Here is a 16,591-nt window from a genome sequence, read left to right as displayed (position 1 = left end):
GTTCAGCCCTTGTTGTCATGTACTAGAGATAGTAATGCAAGCTCACAGGACATTTATGACACTTTGTTGCCTCTTTTCAGTGGTTGAAATACGAATGTAAGTTCCAATGAGGCAAATGTACAGCCTATGGGGGTTTCTGAAAATGTTACAGATCAGCCTGTTACTGATGCAGATGTACATGATGTACTTGATGAGGAAAGGGCTGAAAATGAGGAGGCTAGAGGTATGCCAAAATGGTTGGTGCACACTTTGCGTGACTGTAAATTGGATGCACCTTTGTCTAGTCGTACTCGTTCAGGCTCTCGCCATGCATCTTATGCATCAAATTGTTATGCTTTGACTGTGTTTAGCCTACATGATGTTCAGGAGCCTCTATCTTTTGATGAAGCACAGAATTCAAAAAATTGGATGGCTGCCATGCAATCAGAATATGATGCGCTTATAGAAAATGACACCTGGACTTTATGTGATTTGCCTCCTGGCAAAAAGGCCATTGGTACGAAGTGGGTTTACAAGTTGAAACGCAAGCCGGATGGTGAGATCGATCGCCATAAGGCTCCACTTGTTGCAAAGGGTTATGCACAGCAAAAAGGCATAGATTATGAAGAGACTTTTGCTCCCACTTGTCATATGACTACTGTGCGTTTTCTATGTGCTTTGGCAGCTCATTTTGGTTGGGATGTACATCAATCAGACATTGTTACTGCTTTCTTGAATGGTGATATATTTGAGGAAGTTTATGTAACGCAGCCTCGCGGTTTTGTTATAAAAGGACAAGAGGACGAAGTGTGCAAATGTACGAAGGCCTTGTATGGGTTGAAGCAATCTCCTCGTGCTTGGTATGAGAAAGCTGACACTCATTTGGTCAAACGAGGCTTTCGTAATAGTCCAACAGAAAGCACATTGTATGTAAAGCGTGAGGGTGATGTACTTCTCATTGTGGTTCTTTATGTCGATGATTTGCTGATCACTGGACCAAATGAGAGACATATTGCTTAATTTAAGGCTGATTTGAATGGTACTTTGAAGATGAAAGATTTGGGGTTGTTGCATCATTACTTGGGTATACAGTTTAAGTAGTGTGATGGTGGTATTGCCTTGTGTCAGAAAAGTTACATAGAGACATTGCTATGTAAGTTTGGACTTGAGGATTGCAAACCTATTGCCACTCCCATGGAAACAGGTTTGAAGTTGAGTCTACATGATGCTGACGATCCTGTTGATGTCACTCTTTATCAAACTGTTGTTGGCTGCCTCATTTATGTATGCAACACGAGGCCGGATATTCAGTTTGCAATCTCACAGGTCAACAGATTTATGCATAGCCCAGGGTCTAAGCATTGGCAGGCTGTCAAGAGGATTTTCCGCTACCTTAGTGGAACTTTACATCTTGGCTTGTTTTATCCTAAGGGGGGATCATTGCCGCCAGACTTACACGCTTTTTCGAACTCAGATTGGGCTGGTTGTTTTGACACGCGAGTGTCCACAAGTGGTTTTTGTTTCATGCTTGGCAGTTCATGTATATCATGGTTGAGCAAGAAGCAACCAACTGTGACCACTTCGAGTTGTGAGGCTGAGTACAGGGCAGTCTTCACAGCTACAATTGAGTGTGTATGGCTCAGACGCCTTATGGCTGATTTGGGTGTTGGAAGGACACTGCCAGCACTATCTACACTGACAGTCAGAGCGCATTGGCAGTTGCAAGGAACCCAGTTTTTCATGCTTGCACAAAGCACATTGAGGTGCATTATCACTATGTCAGGGAGAGGCTCTCAGCAGGAGAGATCAGCTTGGCTTATGCGCCAACACAGGACAACCTTGCAGATCTTTTCACAAAGGCATTGTCTCGTAAGAAGCTTGAGGCTTTCCGCAAAGCTTTGGGCTTACTCCCCTTTGTGGACTGATCATGTCCTCGGGGCATGGCACTTCCCTTTACTCATGTGCCAGACTCTCGTTCACCGCATCACTCCAGGGGGGACTTGTTACTATATACATGTGGTAGTGATGTGTGTGTACACACTAGGACCGCTGAGGCATTTTTTCCCTCTTTAGGAGGTTTTTTCCCCCGAGCATTGTATATACGCCCATCACTCTAGGGCTATCTATCTTTCCATTGCACACTAAGTAACATACTCTCTATTGTGTGCCTTGAGCTTCCTTCGTCTTCTCCAAGCTGTGTGTGTTTCTCTGCAACCCTAATTCCAACAGGGAAACCTTATGTAAATGTTAAGATGTGTGGACATTATTTTTATTTTGCTATTTCCTACAATCGAGAACAATTGCTTTGATCTTAAAGTGCAGTATATGACGGGTTTTAGGGTTAGGGTTTCTACGTAAGGTCATAGAGGCAATTGATCATTGCGTTCGTTTGGCTAGTCACGGACTCTCTCTCTCTCTCCCTCTAGAAAGGTGGTCCTTGCCAATCTCTTTGTCGAAGCCAGAATCCTTTTTCCCGCACAGTGACTCTCTCTCTCTAGGTTCTCTCTCCTCTCTCTAAAGAGTGCTGATTTTCTCTTCTAAACCTGAATTTCTGATGTTTTCTCTTTAGAACAGTGCAAAATTTCTCTCTGTGAAAACAGAGATCAAAATAGTGCTTTTTCTCTGTTTTTAGGGAAATCTGCCAGCACTAGGATAAACGGGGAGGGGCTTTTTTTGGGCGCCCTGCTTTTTGGGGGACTTGCTATTGTTGCAGGTGGAAAGGAAACAGAAAACAAATGCAGGTATCATAGACATTGAAGATGGGAGTGGGGGGGTGGACAATGTTAAATGTTTATCTGCATCTTTGACCTGGACACAATAGCCGGAAACAGTAAGTGCTCAATGAGCAAACAACACACAAGTGCTAGAAAAATTATTCAATTGAACAAACTTACTAGAAAAATGAGAATAATCTTTCGTGGAGTATGCTGAGGATGGGAAAGTCATGAAACCAAGATGAATATATACAGGTATGACAATCCAATCAAGGTCTGTGTGAACAGAGTAGACAGGTATTGAAGCTTCTCTTCTGCAGAAAGCTAAATGAAAGACGGGCATATATTTTAGAAATGCCAGAGAGGAGAAAAGGTCATTGGGATGTAGTTGACACCTGAAAGAACTTTTGGATTGAGTTACTTGTTTTGTAGATATCTGTCTTGGAGGCTAGAATGACGATGGTTAGTTTCAACTTAGTAGGACAAAGTCCAGGAGTGCTGAAGTTGACTGCGCCCCTCTCCGCATTTGGGATAGTTAGTCCTTTGTTTAGTCATAGGAGTCACAATAGTGTAAGCGATCAGATGACCTGCTTTGCAATCTTGCACCGCTTACAGATCTGGGGTCTCTTGTACCTCAGCAACATATGGTGGAAGTGTTTACCCTGCATGCCAAGAGATTTGGCCGGCCCCCTTTTTGGGTTCTGAGTTTCGAGTTTTTCCACAATTCCCAACTGCTTCTCAATTTTGATGGTTGTATTGAGTAGCTTTTAGTTACTTGCCTGAGGAATCTAAAATAGTTGAAGTTTACAGCTGTGCAGCGCTTTTCAAGTATGTGGACCACCTGATTGTGGAAATAGGACGAGATGTTCATAATCTTCGGACTGCCATGTACCATTTCAAGAGGATTTGAACCGTTTCAAGATATTTCAAAGAGGGTCGATGTTTTGTTGGAACGATGTTGTTCTAGATAACATGTCAATTAGATTCACTTTCACATCAGCTCGGAATAACACCCAGACCAGTTTCATGTTTGTCCGTGGGTTTTTTATTATTTTCTGCCTCTTATCAAAAAACAACTTTGCTTGGCAGAAATTTACTACATTCTTCCCACTCCTTTTCTTGACCCCTTCTGTTGGAAAGAGACATTTTCTGTTTTCCAAACACATGGTTTTCTCAATCATAAAGAAGCCAAAAGAAAGAATACCAAAATGCACATCCTAGAAACATCAGAATATAATAGGTACTAATTGGTGTTGAGTGAAGCTTACTATCTCCTGGCCCATGCAAAAAAATATCTTTTGAAGCACCCCAATGGGTTGGAGGACTGGATCTCGTTTCCCTTATATGAGAAATATTGCAAGAATTGGATAACAAGGCCTATCTATGTATGCCATTCATACATTTTCCATGTAAGCTCTAATTCATTTGTCCCTCGTGACATTATTAGTGCTGAGGTTGAAGCTACCTTGATCTTTCGGACCTTATCAGTGTCCTTCATACATGGGTTATAGGAGCTATGATGTTTCCGTTTCTCAAGAGCTAGCTAGTGTGAGTGACTTCATGCCGGTATGCACACATGCCATTTTGGTTGGAGTTCCATGGCTACCACCTTCTGAGTATTCCTTTGATTTTTGATGTGCCGTCTTTTAGTCCAAGTCATTGAGACATGAGGGAGACATTGGACAGGATCTCATTGGGCAAGATCTCACCCTGACTAAGTGAAAGCACTTGGTTGACACCAAGTTAAGAGTTGGGGACGAAGATGGCTTTCTACAGGGAGCATCTACCTTTCTATTCTTCGCTTGAGATACATGAATTCTCATCTCTCCCATTGGCTGAGACGTGCTGTAGGTACGGAGGTTTTGCATGGTAGGCAGCGTTGAATTGATGGCACCTTGCTAAGATCAAGGCGCCTATCTCTCAGATACAACTTCAACACACATACCCAAGTTGGAATTACATACAAAGTAGTCCTACAAGAGAATCACATTTGCATATTGCAGCAGTGTGTAGGTTTCTTCTTGGTAGAGATACCTCAGCATTGCCAGCAAACAAGTAGACCAAAGCTCGTCATTTCAAAAGACAACCGCACTGCTCGCTAGTAGGACATCAATTGCTTCTATTTGCGGCTTCTTGTCTCTTGTCTCATCCTTTGTATACCCCCCCATATGTAGTTAAAAGAAATCTAGAATCGTGCAGAGCAAATAATTTACGGCTTACTAATTCTAGTGACCACCACTTTTACAGGTTTTTAACTTCTCAAAAAGTACTCGTTAGTGCATCTGGTAGAAGACAGCGAAAAGTAGTTATCAGGGCTTGGAAAGATGTGATAGAAAATGGACAACTCAAAACCGTTCAGTATCTACAGAGGGACTTTCCTATCACAAAAATTGATGCTTTATGGTGTCTCCAAAGAGCCAAACAATGCATGGGCAAATTCAGAGTCCCAGCCAAAGCATTGGAGGCCGCCAGCAACACCACCTTCATTGCATCACAGATCTTTTCACAGTTCAAGCTAAGGGGCATAGTGGAAAACTCTCTCAAACAAAAAGTTGAACAAATTATGGAAGATTAGCTGGAGTTGTAAGCAATGGACGTACCGTTTCAAGTGCCTTTGGGCTTACCCATTAGCTAACAAACACAGCATCCTAATGTGGCTCATTATGCATCAAGGGATTTGAACTGCCAAAAAAGCACTCAAAGTTAGTATTGGAAATGCAAGTGTAGTAGATGTCACCTTCACTTAGAAGAGTGCACTCACTTCTGGTTTAACTGCAAGGCGAATAAGGGAGTCATCCTTCTCCTTCAAAAGGCTCTCCTCCATTCTACCCTCAAAACCATTGATTATAGGGATCTGTTACTGGGCAATTGTAAAGGAATGGATGTATCATTATGGACCATATGGAGAGGGTATATCCTCGGCATATATGGATCCAGAGAAATGCCTTAGTCTTCCAACAACCTATTTCTTCTTCCTAATGTCTTTTCAGTAGGGATCTGCTGCAGGCAGCGAACCAGCTGTGTAATAGAGTTGTAAACATCTTTATGGTGAATGAATTTGTATGTTCTATCTAGAGAAAATGTAAGTGGCAACAATGGCTTAAAATTGTGCCATGTTTCTATCATCCCATCAAATTTAGAATGGAAGAGGCCCTAACTCTTTGACTTTTGTATAGGGGTTAACCCACCCCCTACCTATGGGTTTTATGTATCTTTTTCCCTTCTTGTTTAATCAAATTTCTACTTCTTCGAAAAAAAAGTAATAGAGCATATTGATAGAGTTTTCTTATTTTTATCCCTTTCACCCTCTTTCCCCACAAAAAAACGGTGTAATGTCCCCTCCTATTGGGGCCATTCCAGACACTTCAAGATAGGTCAAATCTATCGACCCATGATCTTGGAACATGTTTCTTTCATTTAAAGCACGAAAATTGTTGCATCAATGGACAATTCTTTTGTGCATGCATATTTCTTTCACATTTAACATAATGACAAAAGGCTGGTTGACAGCTGATCACTAAAAGAACCCCATGTTCCTTGGAAAATAAGCATACTCCCAACAAACACTAGATGTGGGAAGAATATATATAGAAGACAAAAGCCTCTTCACATCATCATAACTTCCATACACTTCAGTCACAAATAATATATCTTTCCACTCGGCCATTGCCCCACGAAAAGGATAGTGTCAAAGAGATGCTATTGGGCCCCTACACCTATCTCACTCCCCACACCTCCCAAGATAGAGCAAGCATCACATTTTTCATTTAGTATGTCTCAAGGTTGGAGAATATTAATTATATCAGTACCATAAAGTTGTGGGAAGTTTCAAAGACCGCTTCCAAGGAAACGAGACTAATCTTCCCTTTTGTGTTGTGATGGTAATATAATAGGTAACAGTGAATTCCCTTGCTTTATGGCACAAACCTTGTTAGCATTCAGTAGGAAAATCCCATCTCTCTCCCGGACTGTAATGCATTAATGGAATGGTGAAACTTTTTTTCTTTTGTTTTCTCTCTCTTCTCTTTATCTTTGCATGTTAAGATATTAATGGAAAACCCTTAGCATCTTGTTCTCCATTTTTTGAGGAAATTTAATGTCTATAAAAGGTACACACACAAGTGTGTGTGTGTGTGTGTGTGTGTGTGTGTGTGAGAGAGAGAGAGAGAGAGAGAGAGAGAGAGAGAGAGAGATCAACACATACACATACATAGAAGAAAACTTTTTATAGTTGAAGAAGGAATAAAAAATATGGAGAAGTAGTCTTAATCATATATAAATAGAGAGAGAGGCAGATAGGGTTAGGGGTAGCAAAGGGCACAAGCACCTTTACATAATGCAAAGGGTACAAGCCCTAGTTCACACACACACACACACACATACGGATATAAATATATTAAGAAGATACTATGGAAATTTGTGTACTTTTGTTATATACTAATGTTTTTTAATCCTACTACACTTTATATGATTATTCCTTTATTGCTTTGTGTGTTAATAAAGGAGATCAACCATCTATTGTACCAGCTGATAATTTATCCATGTATGCTAATGTTCTTTGCTAACTACCTTGCAACAATAGCCTCAACGTTCCCCACCAACCAGAGAGAGAGAGAGAGAGAGAGAGAGAGAGAGAGAGAGAGAGAGATCTTGTTTTTGACCTAGCAAAGCAATCCACTAATCGGCCTTCATAAAACCCCAATATCGTCAAACTAGGGCTTCAATCAAAGAGAAAGATGCCCTTTACATACTGACAATGGCTCTCAAACCTCGTCGGTACCAAGGTGGCTAATTGAGCACTAGTCAAGTCACTTTCCATGATCATGTGTTGGTGTTGCACATTCAAGGCCGCTGGAGAAAATTACGAAAACTAAGCTTCAATAGTGCACAATAGCCTTTGCTAGAGTTTCTTGCTTGAGCATAAAAACAAAATTCTTAAGAGAAATGGAAGGCTTTTGCTGCAACAACATTTTTGAATTGAACAAATTGTGGTAACTTACCTCTTCCAGCTACTTTGTCAAGGAAGAGGTAAGTTATCAATGGCTTAAAACATTTTCTATTTATGTTTCTTCTATCAATGAAAACACACAACAACCGTAAAAGGAACTAGACTCAGTTTAGAGGAAAATTGCCATACTTAAGTCACCCTGGTACACTCACCACCACATACACGGTAGATGAGTCAAGCTGTGATTTATGTTACCTCTCTCAGTGAGAGCGTCGTACAAGCAGATTGTTGTATGCTTAGAGGATAAGCTACCAACTAGGCATAGGATGCACAACATCATATGCAAAGGGTACATGCTACAGTAACTTAAGGAATGTTTCTTAGCCCAACATTCTCTTTATCTTTCCTCTTTCTCTCAAGGACTAATGAGACCTTCTAAGTAAGATTTTGATACATGTTTTGGTGGTGTGTACTCATGAGCCAGCGGGGTGCTCTAATTCTCAGCGACAAAGTGGCACTCATGCCACAAAAATAAGTATTCATTGGTCAGTAGATTGAATACTAATCTAAAATTGGCATAATGGCTAAGAGCCACCTGTTTTCAATGGACTAAGAGCCAACTACTTTCAGTCCATGGGTGATTGTTCTCAAGATAGCACGGATCTACCTAGTGGAGTGTCCATTGACATGGCAAGAGTCTTGCCATAAATGATTGTTTGGGTGTCGCTTTCGTACCATGTAGATTAATCTGAGTTTTTGATGTTCTTGAACTGGTACAACCTTATCTATACCACGGTGTATGGATGAGATAAGTGTTTCAGACAGCATGGTTGTCCACAAGAACCCAAGGGTATAGACTTTTATGTCTAGGACATATCCAGTTGTGAGTATGATTCCAACTTGAAAGGATCTCGTGTTTCTAGGCATAGGGTGTGTCTCTAGGAGCACAATTTCTAGGGGTATGACCCCACTTGTGATTTATAAATGTGTGTGTGTGTGTGTGTGTGTGTGTGTGTGAGAGAGAGAGAGAGAGAGAGAGAGAGAGAGAGAGATTGTGCACGTGTGTGTGTATGTGTGTCTGAGAGAGAGGGAGAGAGGCAGATTTTGTGCACATGTTAGTAGAGAGAGTGCATGAGACTCAGATAAAGTGCGTTTGAAGCCAACCTCTTGGGAGAGAAGGTGTAATGGAATTGGCCAATTAACTTGAGAGTAGCGAAAATTAGAGAGTACTTTTGTAAAATTACTTTGTGAGCATAGCGGGTGAACATAATTGATGGTAGCAACATAAACATAGCATTTAGTTAACTTGGCATGAACAATACTTTTGCAAGAGAGTGAATTTAGAGAACATGACAATAGTTGAGGACCGGATTTATGTGGAGTCGGTCCCCCCCTCCAATAGTATTTGTATTATGACTTCTCCCATCAAGAGAGACTTGTTACAATACAATCTTTGTGTTCCTTGCGACCTAGGTGATGCTATAAAGATGGTAAGTGTCATGCATCACAAGCATAACATAAACTTTGTGGAAATCATTAACCATCCCAAGCCTCAGTCCCAAGACCTCAAACACCTTCGAAGGTGGAGAGAGCTAGCAGGGAATGAGGGTAGGGAAGAGGAAGAAGAAACATTTCATAGGAGAAAGAACTAGTTCCTCACTTATCATCACTCTCCTTTCTAGCATACATAATTGCATAGTAATGAACATGGAGAAGATGATAAGCTTAAGCATTGAAGCATGGCTCTTGGTTGGATTTGCATTCCATAGCCAAGAGTGTTGGTGTAGACTCTCAACCTCTCTACTTGCTTGAACAAGGACAGGGAGCTCTTGCACTTTGCACTTTACACAATGAGAATGTGTATGAGTATGTGGGAGAGTATACCCCCTAAGCAAACCCCCTACTTGCTTTGGTTGACCCCCCCTTGTAGCTAATGCTTGAAGCTCATTGGACCCCTCTAGGCCTAGCCAATCACAAGCAAGAGTCATACCAAGCAACAAGGGTAGCCTAGCCAATCACAAGCAAGAGTCATACCAAGCAACAAGGGTAGCCTTTGGACAAGTGTCCCCCTTTCCCCTTTGAGAGAGAGGGCTTGATAAATGCTAAAACAAATAATTAAATCCACTAAATTTTCAATGGACCCCTTGGAAGGCCAACCAATAGGCTTTAGGCACACCATGAGGGTAACCTAGCTAGGGGCTTGACGTGTGTCCTACTTGCCCCTTGGGGAAGGGGTGCCCTTTGGGAGAGAGAGTGGTCAAGCAACCACCCCTCCTTCTTGCATGGCTCGCCCCCTCCTTGTAGGGATTCTGTAGGGATTCATTTTGACTTTTGTGCCACCTCAAGCCCCTCAACCTTGGGCCTAGTTCTCACCACAAGCTTGGCCCTTAAGCCCCTCAAGCTTGGGCTGGGTTCTCACCTCAAGTACAACCCTAATATCTCAAGCATGACAAGCACCTCAAGCATCTCTGTCATCAGGCATGTCAAGCACCTTAAGCTTGGGCCGGGTTCCCACCTCAAGCACATCCCAAGATTACCTAAGTTCAAAGGACTTTTAACACTAATTATTGGAAGTCTTCAATGAAGCTAACCCTATGGTCTTTATGCTCCATTGGTTAGCCTTGGTTTTTGATAACCATCTCTCATTTCGGCCCCATTACCATTGGCTCTGTGTTGAGATAGATCTATAAGCACATTTCTATATCCTAACCCTTGTCCCCGTTTATTCTTCCACAGTAAATGATCAGTTTAATATGAAAAAATCATTTGGGTTGGTTAGATATTAGATTTATGACAGAAGATACAGACATGGCGCATCACTGCATCTCTTAGAATTTGGTGTCGCTCTATCGGGGGACCCTCTAGAGAGGGCGGCAATGGCGACCTTCAAGTCCTTGTTGGCCTAGAGTTGAGCTCGATTTTATGGGATCAAGTTTTGCCCTAAACAATTAAAAACGACTATTTTTTATTTTATTTTTATTTCCTTAACTCGGCATGTTACGTGGCATGACACGTACCTCATCAAGTCGTTGTCCACGTAACTCATCGAGTTACGTGGCATAACACGTAACACACCGAGTTGCGCTAAATGTGGTAGTTATAATAGTAGTAATACTAATTAGTATACTAGCCATACATGGAAGCATATTGTATGCGCTAATTAGCATATTGTAAGTGCTAGTTAGCATATTGTCAGTGCTAGTTAGCATATTGTATGTGCTAATTAGCGTATTGAGTGTGCTAGTTATTATACTAGTAATGCTAATTAGTATACAGTCCATACATGAAAGCATCCTATATGCACTAGCTAGCATACTATAAGTGATAGTTAGCATATTGTATACGTTAATTAGCATACTTGATGTGCTAATTGGCATAATGTGTATGTTAGTTAAAATCATGAATATGTTGAGTAGCATATTGTATGTACTAGCATACTGTATTTGCTGGTTAAAATCCCAAATATGTTAATTAGCATATTGTGTATGCTAGTTAATATCTTGAACATGTTGATTAGCTTACTGAGTGTACTAGTTATTATAGTAATAATGCTAACTAGTATGCAAGCCATACATGGAAGTATATTGTATGTGCTAATTAGCATACATTAAGTGTGCTAATTAACATACTATATGTGTTAATTAGCAACATGTATGTGCTAGTTAGCAAGTTAGCATACTGTGTATGATAGTTAAAATCTTGAATATGTTAATTAGCATAATGTATATGCTAGTTAAAATTTTGAATATGTTAGTTAGCTTATTGAGTGTGCTAGTTATTATAGTAGTAATGCTAACTAGTATACTAGCTATACATGGAAGTATACTATATGTGCTAATTAGCATACTATAAGTGCTAATTAGCATACTATAAGTGCTAGTTAGCATACTTTCAATGTTAATTAGCATATTGTATGTGCTACTTAGTGTACTGAGTGTGCTAGTTATTATACTAATAATGCTAGTTAGTATACAAACCATACATGAACTAGTTATAGAAAAAATTACCAAAGTAGTAGATCACATGGAGAACTTCTAGCCTCCCAAAGCAAAGGTGTTGCATCGAGGGGGTCAAATAAATGGAGACTACAAAAACACGTGTAATTCAAAACATTTTTCTCTACGAGAGAGAGAGAGAGAGAGAGAGAGAGAGAGAGAGAGAGAGAGAGAGAGATTTCTCCCTCTTTCCTAAGAGCTAAACAAGTAGAAAATTGTCACACCCAACTTCCCTAGTTCTCTTTTATTTTCCATAGAATTGAATGGCCAATTCATGTTAGAAAAAACTTTGAGAATGGAAGAAATCCTAACAAAGGGCAGCACGAAGCAAATATGAGGGTCTTGCCCGCTCAAGTCCAAGGCAGCATACACTTGGTCTTGGACTTCTGATTCATCCTTCACAAGAACAAAATTCAGGTTGTCATTCCAATGCACTTCTTTGTGGTGATTCTAGAAATGCGCCAAGTCATAAAGACAGTATTACTAGCCAATCTGCTTAGGTATAAAAGTTATTATAGTCTAGCTCTACATGCAGGTATAGGTGTATGTTGACTACTACATATGTATGCTTGTACATATACACTTTTGGGAGCATAGAACCCCCATTTCTCTTGGGTGAAGAGAGAGAGAGAGAGAGAGAGAGAGAGAGAGAGAGAGAGAGAGAGGAAAAGAGGGGAGAGAGGGAGAGAAGAGGAGAAGGAGAGGAGAGAGGAGAGAGCAAGGAGAGGGAGGGAAGAGACAGGAGAGAGATAGAGTGAGAGAAGAAGAGAGGGAGAGGAGAGAGCAAGGAGAGGGAGGAAAGAGAGAGGAGAGAGAAGAGAGACAGATAGAGAGGAGAGAAGGGGGGGAGAGAGAGAGAGAGAGAGAGAGAGAAGTTAAGAGAGGGAGAGGAGAGAGGAGAGGATGGGAAGAGAGAAGAAGATATAGAGAGGAGAGATGAGTGACAGAGGAAGGGAAGAGCGCTGGTAGATCGCTGTGATTGGACGATGTACGTAGCAAGAACTTAAACCAACATAAATATGTCAATCCGAGGGCATACCTGACCCAACTAGTGCATGGAAACGTCAAATGCAAAGTCCTAAGCAATGAGGAGATAGGTGTCACAAGCGTGTAAGATGAGGAAATAGCCAAAATTCCTACGTCTCCCATGCGGTCTCACACACACTCAAATGGTTGTAACGATGTCAAACAAAGCCCAAACAACATGAAACTTAAGATATAAGGCCTCTAGACTATAGGCAAAAGTCACCGTCAGGTAGGTGAGCAACCGCAATTGTTACCACACCCAACCTCAATAAAAAATGATGAATGGGGTCATTTGATTCCCCAAAGGCCTACTTACCTTTGTCCATGGTTAGTTCGATCAAAAACATCATTAACAAATCGTAATGAATGATTAAACACACAAAGCAACTTAGAGCCAAGAATGATTATTGCGTTGCGCATACACACACACACTCAAACACAACATGATGACCATCAACACAATGCTAAGAGTGTAGAGAAGAAACATAAGACGTTTCATTAGCTACCCTTACCAATACAATGTGTAGTGAGCACGCAAGTGTAGGCCGTTCTTCCACCACGAGCTCTCGAGTGGGTTACAATGATTGTGTCCCCCAAAAAATGAGGCTTTTCCACATATATCTAGGGCTAGAGATAGGGGGAGGATAAAAACTATGAGATTTTGTAAAAAGTATGAGTTGGTAGTGAATCCAATGTCATTATTTACTCATTCATGTCCGTGGATTCATCGCAAAGTAGATTTTACAAAAAGATGGCTCGAAAATTTACATTGCTCGTTGGGCAACAAAAAGTGATGTTAGGCAAAAAATGATATACAAGGTGAGGATGGAATAACTTGACTACTTCCTACCAAAGTGTACATCTGAAAATTCGTCGCAGCTATTGCTTGGCCTCAACACTCCCTCCTCCTAGCTTCTTGTCATCCCCGACAAGACCTTTATTTGTGAGGCAGTGACATGATCTTCTTCTTTTCTGAGATGTGCTGGTTGAATGCAAGTGTCATTTGCTCCCACTGGTCTTCTTCTTGCTAATGATAGGGCTATAATATGGCGTGTCCCGCCCATGAATCATGTAAGAGACAAATTTGGCATGCCAGTCCTTGCAGACTGGCATGAAGATTGTGTTGTTCATCTCAAAGTAGTCGGTATAGAAGTCTTCTTTGAATGTCTTTATGACCTTCCAAAAATGAAGTTCACTTGATCTATGTGGGTTCTGTGTTTCTGAATGTGTTGATGCAGGCAAACAACATATAACAAATCTTTAGAATCATCTTGCATGCTATGTCTGGCCTGTCATGCACTAATTTGATCACCTGTTTGAGTGCCTGGCACATATATCCAATGAACGGAGCAGTGTTGGGCTCTGCAAACACTAGGTAGTTTAGCTAGCATAGATGAGCACGTTGTAGTCACTCAAATTCTGGCTAGGTCCTGCATCTGATGATAGGGAAAAATGTGGGGTCAATCTGCAGGTACAATCGCATGAGTGAGTTGAATTTTTTGCATTCTTGTGCTCAGCCATGAAGATTGTCTTCCATTCTGGGTGTGTTGGTATAAGATCCTCACCTGTCCATTCTCAGATGTCACATTCTTGATAACTTTCCGTTGCATTTGGCAGTGGTGAGGAAAATAGCCTTTTCTTTTCTTTGATGGTCATCTTCTAGAATCTTGGTATCTTCTGCTTCCTCGACAAAGCTAGCGAAAATGTTTGCAGGACCTAACTCCCGTGGAGGAAGCTCTGAGATGGTTGACATCTTGCTCAATGACTCTCTGAGCTCCTCCACTTCAATGAGTAATTCTTGGATTGTCATTTTGTGCACAACATTGTCCTCCTTGCAATGCTTGCTTTCCTTGTAGCTAGCAACCTTGCTAGTGATGCAGGCGTGCTTCGCTATCTCCAGTTGGAGGTCTTCCATTTGCATCAACCTGCTCTAAGTTGCTCATGGGGACCATCATTGGGTTCATTATAAAGGCGTCTAATTGTCTTGCATGGTTCGTCACCTGTGTTTGCAGCAACTCGAGGGTGATGTTCTACTTATGAGTAAGAGCAACTGCTTCTTTTGCACTTTGGTGTGCCTGTGCATACAACTTCTCCTTTTGTTCCAGGGCCACCATATGTTTGTTTCTGATTGAACAATGAAGTATGAAGGATCATTAATGGGGCATTTTGAAAGAGCCCTATTCATCAATGTTATTGTGACTCATTCTAGCTTCTTCTCTTTGAGACTCTCACACTTATCTAGCTTCAAAAATAAATGTAGAACACCACATGTCTCTTCAAATGTTACATTGTAGAACTCAACCATTCTAGTTTGCAACAAAGTGAGCTCCATGAAGATATTGTTGTACTCATCGTAGGTTACAATTGTTCCTTGAGATCTATAAATACCATCAATATGAAATGGACATCCAATGAAATCTATTTGTGCATGGTTGAGTTGAAGTCTCTCTTTCCAAACACTTGCTATTGTTGGTAGAAATTTAGACTTTATTCCATTCTTCACAAAAATGGAGGAGATAGACTACTGAATAGCTGAGTGCCCTCTCTTACTCACGCCAAGGGAGTCAAGTGTGCCCTGTATTTCATTGGCAGGCACTGCACTCTTTGTAATAAAATGGTCAACAACAGCTTTCTGCAAAACCTTATGCTTTTTGTCATGCATTATATCCTTTGCAAGACCACTTGTAAAGGCTTCAACTACTTTCCTACACTGGCCTTTGGATCTATGTTTTCTTTGTCTGGATATATAGCATGTCTACAAAGAAAATATAACATACATAAGAAAAAACAATGTATAGTTGAAATAATTTAAAAGGTTCACAATCTTGACCTCAATGCTTCGATTCTTTTCTTGAGACCTCCAGAGCCAACCTTCAAAGTTTCAAGATTCCGTAGTCTCTTCTTTTGCACACGAGCACCTAAGCTTGTATCTTTTCTTTGTAAGTTCCACACTTTTCTTGCAATATCTGTATTTCTTGTGTGCACTGCAAAAGGGTTTTTTGTTCCCACAATGTAAATAGAAAGTCGTATAATCTCATTTTCTTAATGGTGAACCATGCTTTTTTGAATTTCTGATTTCCTAGTTAGAGCTTTGCAATAGCCAAGTAAACCATTCTATTTGTCACCTGCAAAGGTCAATAAAGTAGTGGGATTTGCAAATGCAAGGGAGGCATTGATCATAGGATTCACAGGATAGAGTGAGCCATTTGTCCATAAATCTATGTGCTTTGCTCCCTCTGCTCTGAGTCTTTCTTTCTCCGTGGGTGTTACTATTGTGTTTGTTTTACTTCACTTGCATAAAGGCTCATATTCAGGATTCAAATCAACATGTAGATGATATTTATGATGTTTAGTGAGAAGGTTTGAGGGGGTTGGATGAAGAAGCCATGAATACACAATCAAGAAAATGAAGAAACAAAAGAGTATAGCGCCATTACTCCGTAGACTCCCTGCTGCATACATCGTATGGAAAAGAAATTCCCTCCTATATGATGAGGAGCATTCAATATAACTAACTGAAAAGGGACATTCCATCAATCATTATGGCTGTTATGACTCCGTCGAAAGAATCCACTTCCAAGTACACGTTTTGAATGGTTGATGAGGACACCTTTTCTTTTACCACACCAATTTTATAGAGAGAGAGAAGGCAAAAAATCATATTTTCTTAGAAGGCCCTCCAAATGACCTCCCAAATTCCCTAATCAATTACTAAGAACGTCTAGTGCCCACATTTTCTGCTTAGGATGAAGGTTTTCTTTGGAAGGTGCCATGGGGGGCCTTATTGATGGATGTGAATGTACATGCCAAAGGTATTGGTTGTGATAGGTCCTGATAGATGCTTGCAATGCAAATGGCTAGGGAGGACCTCCTGCACCTATTCAAGGAATGTTTGTCAATAGGTGGATTGGCAAGAAAGATATGCAAAT

At 40.8% G+C, this 16,591-nt stretch overlaps 1 protein-coding gene across 2 annotated transcripts in view; it reads left to right on the top strand.

Annotated features, from left to right (window-relative positions):
• Positions 1–16,591, top strand: part of LOC147431866 (uncharacterized) — a 427,705-nt gene that overhangs the window by 144,933 nt on the left and 266,181 nt on the right. The window contains exon 4 of one of the 2 annotated variants that reach the window (XM_086494336.1): positions 3,126–3,155. In XM_086494336.1, the coding sequence (XP_086350462.1) occupies positions 3,126–3,155 (30 nt within the window). Of the gene's footprint in view, positions 1–3,125; positions 3,156–4,940; positions 5,942–16,591 lie in introns of those variants that run through there. The other variant, XM_086494337.1, reaches the window with a different exon arrangement.

The sequence above is a fragment of the Adiantum capillus-veneris genome, chromosome 21 (genome assembly GCF_014529385.1).
Source record: "Adiantum capillus-veneris isolate H3 chromosome 21, ASM1452938v2, whole genome shotgun sequence".
NCBI lineage: Eukaryota > Viridiplantae > Streptophyta > Polypodiopsida > Polypodiales > Pteridaceae > Adiantum > Adiantum capillus-veneris.
Note: the sequence above shows the minus strand (reverse complement) of the source record. Positions and strands in the feature narration are given on the sequence as shown.